We start from the raw sequence: 10,369 nt of genomic DNA, 5'->3' as shown, positions 1-10,369 counted from the left end.
CACCCATTGTAACAAAAGTACCACAGCATATAAAATATTAATAACAGAGGAAACTGTGTGTGTGTGGTGGGGGAGGGAAGGGTGAAATACGGGAACTCTGTACTTTCTGCCCAACTTTCTGTAAACATAAAACTGCTCTAATAAATAAAATCTATTAATTAAAACAGAACAGCAACAAAAATCAGAAGCAGCCTAATTAGTTAGGATGATGCACATGTTCTAAATTGATCGTAGAAATGGATGCACAATCTGTGAATACACTAAAATCCTCTGCATACTTTAAATTAGTGCGTTGTATGGTATGTGCATTGTATCTGACACAGCTATTAAAAAAAAGAGAGTTCCAACCAGGCTGCCACACTGGAATGTATCAGGAAGTGGATGAGAAGAGGTGGGAAAATAAGTCCAGGAACTGATTTAGTAGAAATCCTTCTGGAAGGAATAGGTCGTTGCCACTTCCCAGGATGCACAAGTTCTCACCATACCTCTGGATCATCTAGTAGTTATGGGAATGTCCAACATGGAGGAGGGATGGACACCCATCTACAGGGTAAAGACCAGGCCTGAAGGGGAAGTCTGAGGAGCCGCTGCCTTGGGTGGAAGTCAGGACGAAGGACTCAAGGAAAAGGGGGCACAAGGAGCTGGGAGTAGATGAAGCAAGCAGCTAAGGGATGAAGACCAAGGGAAGATGGGAACAGAAAAGAACCTGTACATAAGAAATGTCAGGACAACAATGATGTGTTTTTCATGGACTGGGGATGGAGGGATGGGTTGATGTGGCTGAGAATGAGGCTTTTTGGACGCCTGAGGAAGCTCCCTGCTCCTCCTCCCCTCCTAGGACCCAGGGTCCTGGGGAGAGCTCTCTGGCCCCCTTAACTCACCAGGCCTCTGATTTCCTCTCACCTCTGGGAGGTCCATGCTCTGCCCTCCATGGGTCTTGTCCTTGCTCCAGCCAGCAGATCACAGCCGGTTTCGAAAGCAGAAGCCCTGGTCATTGGGGGGAAAACAAAGGACTTTGTGCTCTGTTTGAGGAAGAGGAGAACTATGTCCTCTAGCCCAGCCCTCAGTCCTGGGGTTAGATGTGGATGGACTAGGAAGGCCCTGTACATCCCGAAAAAACTCCCAGCAAAACTCTCGGCTCCTTAGAGGCAGAAAAGTGGCAATATCCGGGATCTGCATCTCAAAGGAACCCATTTCTAGAATGTTCTGGCCCAGCCCAGGCATACCCTTAAGAGCCAGAGCTTTGAGTCCCTGAAGCAGAAAACTGCTGTGATGGGCGGAGCCTATCTTACCCAGGAAGGCTAGGTGGCTGCAGGTCTCCAGAGTCACGTTGCGGTACAGTGTCCTCTGGGCTGGATCCAGCTGTCCCCACTCCTCCCGCGTGAAGGTCACAGCCACATCCTTGAAGCTCACAGGTGGCTGAAACATCACCTGTATCATCATACATTGTGGACGCTGGGTAGGGGGGATGGGGCAGCATGGGGAGGGAGAGGACGTGGGCCGAGGATGACCCCCATGAGCACTCATGGGGTTCCCACCTTTGGGACCAAACCCAGACCCAGGCCCATGGTGTTTTCACTTCTCTCTGAGTGTCTCATCTACCCCTGGTCACACTGGTGCTTCTGATTTCCTGTACTGGGAAACAACAGAAATCCCACTCAGACATCCCATCCCTCACTTCTCTACAAAGTCACAAATTTGAAGCCAAAGAGGAGGTTCTAAATCAGGGGTCAGCAAACTTTGGCCTGCAGGACAAATAAGGGCTATGGCATGTTTTTTATAAGGCTAGTGCTATGAGCTGCATTGTTTCCCCCCAAATTCACATGTTGAGGGCCTACCCCCCAAAGTGACAGGGACTTTACCCAGAAGTAATTAAGGCTAATGTAGGTCATGAGGGCAGGGCTCTAGTGTGATGAGATTGGTGTCCTCATAAGAGGAAGCAGGGACACCAGAGGCCTCTCTCCCTACCACGTGAGGACACAGAGGAGGTGCCACCAGCAAGCCAGAAAGACAGTCCTCACCAGAAAGCAACGCTGTTGACACCTTGATCTTGGATTTCCAGTTTGCAGAACTATGAGAAAATAAACGTCTGTTGCTTACTCCACCCAGCCTGTGGTATTTCGTCATAGCAGCACGAACGGACTAATATAGCTAAGAACGGATTTTTACATTTTTAAATCCATTTTTCACCATGTGTGAAAAGGATGGGACAAAGGCTGTATGTGGTCCACAGAGCCTAAAATAGTTCCTACCTGGCCCTTTATAGAGAGTGCTAGGTGAAGCCTACTTTCAAGGAAGGCCGCCAGCAGGCAAAAAGCCATGTGTCCTGGCCTCGGGGGCCAGGCCTGAGGTAGCATCTCAGCTTCATGACTCACTTGAGGGACACCTGGACATGTCCCTGAACTCCTCTGGCTTGAGCTGCTGTCCCTCATGAAGACAGTCTCCCGCATCAGGAAGTCTCACAGGACGTGAGGGGCAGTGACCCCCAGGCACCCAGTAAGCACACAGATAATGGGTGTGGTGATGGGACCCTGAACAAGGTCAGGGACCTGCTCCTCACCCCACTGTGTGCTGCACTGTGAGCCATCTAAGGGCGACTATGGCACTTTAAGGGGACACTCTCAGTGGCCCTCCTGAGTAGTCTCAGTGAGGGTCAAGGGCCCAGTGTGGCTAAATGGGGTATGGAGGCCTAGTTCTGCCCATCCTTGATAACTTGCTGAGCAGCCGTCACAAACAGTCTGAGCCACAGGGCACCAGCTGTCCCAGGAGACCAGGTGTGGAAGCCTCATGCTGGGTCTGATCCTAGAAGCTCCTGGCTTATCCGTACAGGGAAGGTGCTTTATCTTCAAAGAGCCCTTGGCTTCCACATGAAGGCTAAGGACAACATTACAGTGCTCTTATGGGCTGGCCTGAGGACCTGGGTGCTAGTCCTGGACCCATTTTGCACCTGAGGAGACTGAGGCAAAGAGAGAAAAGGTCCCTAACTCACCTGGGATGGGACTGGCTGAGAATGTGCTTCCATTTCCTCCTCATACCTGAAGAAGCTGTTGTGGAGAGGGCAGGGATCCTCAGAAGGCAGGGCTGGCGAAAGAGGGAGCAATTAGCAATTCAGCCCCTCCTCAGCAAGCCCACGGGACAGAAACCACCCACAACCCCAACAAAGGAGAGGCCTGCCAATGCCATCTGAGGAACATTCCCCTGGGGTTTGAGTAGCTAGGAGATAGGGCTCTGACCAGTTTCCTAAAGGTCCAAGGCTCTGAGGTCAGCTCTGGTAGCCAAGCCAGCTTTCCAGATGTGGAGTGGGCCAGCCAGCCCAGGTCCGAGCCTAGGGATGGACATGGGCTGCCCTAGGCTCAAGGTAAATGCCCAGGCACATGCTGGTGTGTCTGAACTGTGACCCCACAGACACACAGCCATCCCTAGACACCTAAGTAAAGGGCTGGCCAGTTTCTCCTGTCATTTCAAGGGACTAAATCGGAGGAGATAGAAGCAGAGTGTTAAGACAATTGTACGATTTTAAGATACCGCAATGAAACATCAGCTAATTTCCCACGAAAACTGCACAATTTTTGAATACCAGTGACACATGAACTGGCTTCAAAAAGAAAAAAAGACTCACAATTTTAAAATATCACAATAAAACATCAGCTGGTTTCCAAAAATGGGGGTAAGGGGAATGGGGACAAGGAGGATAAAAATCCCCAGGAGGACAACTAAGGGCTCTGTAGGGGGTGTCACTCCGGGTATGTGCTCCCCCAAGCTACTCTGGAGGTGCAGGACGCTGCCCCCGCGTGGGGTGTGCCCATCACCTGCTGCTTTACTTGTTCGCCATTGCTTCCCATACCCTACTTGTCTAATAGCTTGGCTGCAGGCATGTGACTGTCCCACTGAGACAGCCGGGTGAGAATCCCATGAAATATGGCCGCCAAACCTTCCCCATATTTGACTCCTGCTCACCCACTTGCACCAGAAGCACACCCACACCTGTGTACGCCCACACACCAACTCTCGTCACTGGTCATTTGGGATGACCCAACATTCCAGAAATATATGCTGCATTTGTGTGTCTGTTCACATGGAGCTCCTGCTCATTCCGCCAGATGGCACCTTTCATTTGCATGGTGCCATCCAGGTCACAAAGAACCTTGAACCCTCACCCCCTTGAAACTCAGAACAGCTACCGTCTGGGCTGGAGGCCCACGGAGACTCGGGACTCTCATTCATTGCTTCCGGGAGGCAGATGCTCACTCTTCTCCCAGGACCGAATGCTAGCATTTTTCTTGTTCTACTTTCTCTGTAAAACCATTTCCCCGGAGAATCAAAAAGCACTCACATATTGGGGAAATCGTGCTCTCCCCATGCTTCACATTTGTGGCAGTTCTCACCTCTGCCTTCAAATGTCCAGATAGTCTCCTCTACCAGTGTCATCTCCTCTTCAAGCTTTTCCAGGTGCTGGGTTTCTCATAGGTCCTGAGATCCGCGGAGAGTATGCTGGGGGCAGCCCCTAGCCACAGTCAGCAGGAGCACGGTGGTTGCAGATGGGCCAGGACCTCAGCACCTGCAACTGCTGGAGCCACAAAGGCACCAGAGGCAGCTTTCCACTGTTCTCCCACTTCCAAGAGTCTCTTTCGAGCACTCTGCTGATTCCAATGCAGCGAGGTCTGAGAACTCCTTTTCTGAGCTTAATTCTGCAGACACTCTCTTCTGGTCATCACCTTCGTGGTGGGTCCCAATCTCTCTCACAGAGACCTCATATTCTTCAGGCAAATAGAGCACCCGAGTCCTCTGAGAATTGCTGTAAAAAGGGGAGAGTGCTGAGCAACAAATTCAATACTGAAGCGGAAGATGATGGCTTCAAAACGCAGGGCTGTGTCTGACCTTGGCGCTCAGGCCAGTACAGATAAGGCAGCAATAAACATGCAAGAAACAGAATGCCAGAATGTTTCGAATAGCTGTCAAATAAGAAATTTTAGAGGAAAACCATTTATATCCTACTAAAAAACGTTAAAGTCAGAACATAAGTCTGTGACAAAAAGTTCAACTTTCTACTTTAGAGCTGGTGTGAGTACGCATTTACCTGACTCCCAGAACAACCCCCACCCCAAGAAGGCAAAAGTTCCATCCATCCATAACGATGCTGGAATGGCCACACCGTCCACAGCACACCTAACATACTGTGTGCATAACAGGTTGTGTAACTCAGCAGGCCTAGATTATCCATGACTCGCACGTTTCAAAGAAAGTCCTATTCCCTGACCAGCTAGCTGCTGGGAGGTAACCTCTGAGCTCTTAGGGATATCCTACCTGATAAATTGTCTCCGTTTACTTGGGGACACCGTACACAGTGTGCATCAGGCTCAACTAAAGGACCAGGCCATGAAAAGAACCCCATCTCCAGGAAGTGTGAGAAAGTTGGCCCTTTCTGCACAGCTGTGGTTCTCAATTGGGAGCAGGGGTGCCCTCAAGGGACATCTGGCAATGTCTGAAGACACGTGGTTGTCACAACTTGTAGAGGGTGGGCAGAGGTGAGAGGGGCACTAAACATTTCCCCCACCTGAGGACGACTTGGCCTCCAATGTCAACAGTGCCAAGATTTCCTAGCCTGGAAATGATTAAATCTCTGGTCTTCACATGTGTACATGTGTACTGAGAATCTGAGAATGATGCTTCAAGTCCGTCTTTCTTTCTTTCTTTCTTTCTTTCTTTCTTTCTTTCTTTCTTTCTCTTTCTTTTTTTGGAGAGAGCAAATGAGCTGGGGGTAGAGGGAGAGAGGAAGAAAGAGAGAGGGAGGGAGAATCTCAAGCAGGTTCCATGTTCAGCAAAGAGCCCGAAATGGGGTTCAATCACACAACCCTGGGATCATGACCTGAGCCAAAATCAAGAGTCAGACACCCAACTGAGTCACCTAGGTGCCCCTGAAGTCCTTCCTGACCCCTCCTTCACACTCACCTATCACATTCAGTTGGTCACAAAGACCTGGGGTCCCCCACATTTCAAATATGCACCTCTCCACACCCTTGGTTCCCAATGTCTGGCCTATTGCTTTTTGATTGAGTTACTGAAGAAGATCTGACTGGGTCCTATCTCTTGTCTTTCCCCCTTTCTCCCAGGAAGCCACAGAGACCATAGTAGAATGCAGCTTCTGTCACTGTGTGGCAGTTTCCCACTGTCTTCAGGTTCAAGTTCAAGTTCCTCCACAAGCTCTGGAAGTTCCTTTCTGTATTAAAAGTACACATGATGGGGTACCTGGGTGGCTCAGTCGGTTAAGCATCCGACCTCAGCTCAGGTCATGATCTCATGGTTTGTGAGTTCGAGCTCCACGTTGGGCTCTGTGCTGACAGCTCAGAGCCTGGAGCCTGCTTCAGATTCTGTGTCTCCCTCCCTCTCTGCCCATCCCCTGCTCACGCTCTGTCTCTCTCTCTCTCAAAAATAAATAAACATTACAAAAAATTTTTTTAAAAAGTACACATGATATGGGGCACATGAGATGGGGTGGCTCAGTCAGATGAGCATCCAACTTCAGCTCAGGTCACAAGCTGTGCTGACAGCTCAGAGCCTGGAGCCTGCCTTGGATTCTGTGTCTCCCTCTCTCTGTCCTTCCCCCACTCACACTCTGTCTTTCTCTCTCTCAAAAAAAAACATAAAAAATTTTTTTAAAGTACACATGAGAGGCGCCTGAGTGGCTCAGTCGATTGAGCGTCCGACTTCAGCTCAGGTCATGATCTTGCGGTTGGTGAGTTCAAGCCCCACATTGGGCTCTGTGCTGACAGCTCAGAGCCCAGAGCCCACTTCAGATTCTGTGTCTCCCTCTCTCTCTGCCCCTACCCCACTTGCATTCTGTCTCTCAAAAATTAAAATAAACATTAAAACAATAAAATAAAATAAAATAAAATAAAATAAAAAGTACACATTAAATGTCAGTTTGGACACTGAGTTGGGAAAAACCCTGTCTGTTCTCCCAAGATTCTCCTTTACCCCTACATTCTCAACAGTCCTGACCCTTCTGCTCACCATATGTGGGGGTTTTTCCCATACCAAACACTTCTCTGTGACACCAGCAGGGTGTCCAACAATTTAACTCAACTCAGATCCCACATCTTAAGGGCTCAGTTCCACAAGACTGCCCCAATCCCTCCAGATGCCAACCATAAGCAGCAGGTTCCCAAGTTACCCACAACTCCTCTCTGACTTAGCTACAAATTGAAGATTCCCATGACCTCCTCTCCTTACATCCTATATTTGTTGGAGTGGCTCACAGAACTCAAAGTAATGTACACATTTGCCAGTTTATTAAAGTATATGACAAAGAACACAGATGAACAACCAGATAAAGAGATACACAGGGTGCCACCTTGCCATCTTGGTTCTCTGCCTCTCCCTCTGGTACACTGCTGCCCAGCCCACTGCCCCTTTCTTAGCATCTTTCATCAAGGACCTGCCCCTCAGCCTCTCTCACTTGGAAGCTCAACACAATCTGCCTCATGCTACCAGCCACCCTCTCTGCCTGCCACTGATGGTTTTTGAGTCCTAGGTCGTATGAGACACATCCGCCCCATCTGTATCCCCACTACAGCAGCAAGTCCATGCTCTCACTCCCTCTTCCCACCCCTCTCACTACTGTCTGATCTGCGCAGACAAACCTGCCTCTTAATTCACTCCAGTTCTGTTTCCGATTCTGTGTCTCCCTCTCTCTCTGCTCCTCCCCCGTTCATGCTCTGTCTCTCTCTGTCCCAAAAATAAATAAACGTTGAAAAAAAAAATAAAATAAAAATAAAAAAAAAAGGGGCGCCTGGGTGGCGCAGTCGGTTAAGCGTCCGACTTCAGCCAGGTCACGATCTCGCGGTCCGGGAGTTCGAGCCCCGCGTCAGGCTCTGGGCTGATGGCTCAGAGCCTGGAGCCTGTTTCCGATTCTGTGTCTCCCTCTCTCTCTGCCCCTCCCCCGTTCATGCTCTGTCTCTCTCTGTCCCAAAAATAAATAAACGTTGAAAAAAAATAAATTAAAAAAAATAAAAATAATTCACTCCAGTCAATGACCCTAGGCTCTACCACCTTCCAGGCACTGACTCCTCTAAGCCAAAACCCTCCCAAGTGGCTCCCTTCAACTTCTCAGGGGAGAGATTTCCCTTCTAGTCAAGTAAACTCCTGCATCCCAGTACCCCCAACCCTTACTTCCATGCTTCTGCTCCTCACAGCTAGGCCCTTGGAGCAGCCGACACCTCAGTCCCCTCTTCTTCACTCTGTCCATGCTCTCTCTACCCTCACTCTTTTAAAAAAAAAATTTTTTTTTTAAAATTTTTTTTTTCAACGTTTATTTATTTTTGGGACAGAGAGAGACAGAGCATGAACGGGGGAGGGGCAGAGAGAGAGGGAGACACAGAATCGGAAACAGGCTCCAGGCTCCGAGCCGTCAGCCCAGAGCCTGACGCGGGGCCCGAACTCACGGACCGCGAGATCGTGACCTGGCTGAAGTCGGACGCTTAACCGACTGCGCCACCCAGGCGCCCCCAAAAAAAATTTTTTTTAACGTTTATTTATTTTTGAGACAGAGAGAGACAGAGCATGAACGGGGGAGGGTCAGAGAGAGGGAGACACAGAATGAGAAACAGGCTCCAGGCTCTGAGCTGTCAGCACAGAGCCCGACGCGGGGCTCGAACTCACGGACCGTGAGATCATGATCTGAGCCGAAGTCGGCCACTTAACCGACTGAGCCACCCAGGCGCCCCACTCTACCCTCACTCTTGAACACACACACTACAAATGCACACCACACCCAAGAAAGCGGACAAAGATTCTAGATGATGCCATCTTATTTTGACACTCCTGCCCATCCTTGGGCAGTCTCCTCCTGCCTATAACCATTTCTACTCTCCCATCCTCTCCTTGTCTGGAGGCATCCAAGGGCAAGGGGTGGGAACACTACTCTGCAGCCAGACTGACTGCTTTCAAAGTCCCAGCTCCACCACTTGCCTCTGTAGGCCCTAAACAGCCCTCCTTAACCTCACTAGGCCTCAGTTTCCTGATCTGTAGACATCTGGGAGAACAGCAGGCCTTGTGTCATCGTGCTTCTGTGAGGATTAAATGAGCTGTATTTATAGAGCTCAACATCATGCGACACACAGGACACAGCACATTTAGTCACATACATTATACATAAATTCCTCTTCTATGCCTCCTGCTGGACCTGGGAGGGGGCTGGTGTGGCAGGGTCTCTCCTTGTCTCCTCTGTCTCCAGGGCTGGGGCAGAGGTTGTTTTCTTCTTCTTCCTTTCACAGCTTCCTCTTTCCCTGCCTGGAGAGTGGGATTTCAAGTGCTGTGCCAGGCTTCAAGTTCAGCCCAGACCTCCCTCCCAGGCTCCCTGCCAATGCCACTTCCTCCTCTATTTCCAGCCCACCTCCTATCGACTCCTCAACTCAACACAGCTGAGTGACCAGGAATTCTGTGACCTCCATCTTGGCTCCTCACTAGAAATGGGAACTCAAGAGTCCTGAGCTCTTCCCACCCCCTTGGCATTCCCTCTTGCACAGTTATTTCCACAGCCAGACGGTTCTACTCTGAGGCTCTTTGAAATCCAACTCTAATGCCTCACGTACTGGATAGCTTCATGGCCGTGTTCTTCACACCTCCAGCCCCTTCTCTCACCCAGCCCTTAACCTGGGGTATCAACAAACACAATGAACACCCTGGGCGCAGAGTTGATTGATGCTCTACCTGGACTGCCCCTAATTCTTTGTTCGCTTGGAAAGCATACACTTACTCTTCAAACTGAGTTCAAGTTCACATACCAGTGGAAGAAAACGCGTCCAAGTTCTGAGGCTGGGGTGGCCTCTGGGTAAAGGAAGCCTCACTTGCCTGGTTCTGCTGCCGGGAGGCCTAGGCTACCACCTCCTGCACAGAGAGCCCCCGGGGTAGGTGGCGTTAACAACCTGAGGGAAGAAAAGAGACGCGAGGCTGGGTCTGGGTGGGCAGGCCCCAGATTCCCACAGGCCGGCCAGAAACCCTCAACAACAGCTGGTCTCCTTTGCGGCGGGAGAGCTTCAACCAAACCGGCTCCCGGCCGCGCCCCGGAGCAGGAGAACCTCAAACTAGATCACACCCAGCCGCGCTCTGCAGCAGGAGGGGCCCTGGCTGCACCAGCTCCCTCCCAGTTTCTGTACAGAGAGGGACTCGCTTCCGACAGGCCCAGCGCGGCCCCGCAGGAGGAGGGACCTCGGCCAGCCCCCTGACTTCCCGGGCACCGCCCAGATAATTTCGGTCCGGCCTGGCCCCGCCCTCCAGCCCGCCCCGCCCAGCTGACAGCGGAGCCTCCGCGCGGGTCCCGGATTTCAGGCTCACCTGAGCGTGCGGATCAATGGCTGCGCTTCCGGCGGCC

The 10,369-nt window shown here is 50.8% G+C and overlaps 1 protein-coding gene across 7 annotated transcripts in view; it reads right to left on the bottom strand.

Moving 5' to 3' along the window:
• The window catches only part of ZNF8 (zinc finger protein 8), a 41,513-nt gene extending 31,149 nt beyond the window's left edge, over positions 1 to 10,364 (bottom strand). The window contains exons 1-7 of one of the 7 annotated variants that reach the window (XM_032591250.1): positions 10,333 to 10,364; positions 9,783 to 9,923; positions 9,144 to 9,288; positions 4,386 to 4,795; positions 2,990 to 3,081; positions 1,293 to 1,431; positions 904 to 987 (exon numbers count right to left, since the gene is read on the bottom strand). In XM_032591250.1, the coding sequence (XP_032447141.1) occupies positions 904 to 987; positions 1,293 to 1,431; positions 2,990 to 3,081; positions 4,386 to 4,428 (358 nt within the window). In that variant the 5' untranslated portion in view covers positions 4,429 to 4,795; positions 9,144 to 9,288; positions 9,783 to 9,923; positions 10,333 to 10,364. Of the gene's footprint in view, positions 1 to 903; positions 988 to 1,292; positions 1,432 to 1,538; positions 1,636 to 2,021; positions 2,072 to 2,989; positions 3,082 to 4,333; positions 4,796 to 9,143; positions 9,289 to 9,782; positions 10,255 to 10,332 lie in introns of those variants that run through there. The other 6 variants (XM_032591253.1, XM_032591252.1, XM_032591251.1 and 3 more) reach the window with 6 other exon arrangements.
• Positions 10,365 to 10,369: the final 5 nt, after the last annotated feature.

Source organism: Lynx canadensis, chromosome E2, assembly GCF_007474595.2.
Source record: "Lynx canadensis isolate LIC74 chromosome E2, mLynCan4.pri.v2, whole genome shotgun sequence".
Classification (NCBI taxonomy): domain Eukaryota; kingdom Metazoa; phylum Chordata; class Mammalia; order Carnivora; family Felidae; genus Lynx; species Lynx canadensis.
Note: the sequence above shows the minus strand (reverse complement) of the source record. Positions and strands in the feature narration are given on the sequence as shown.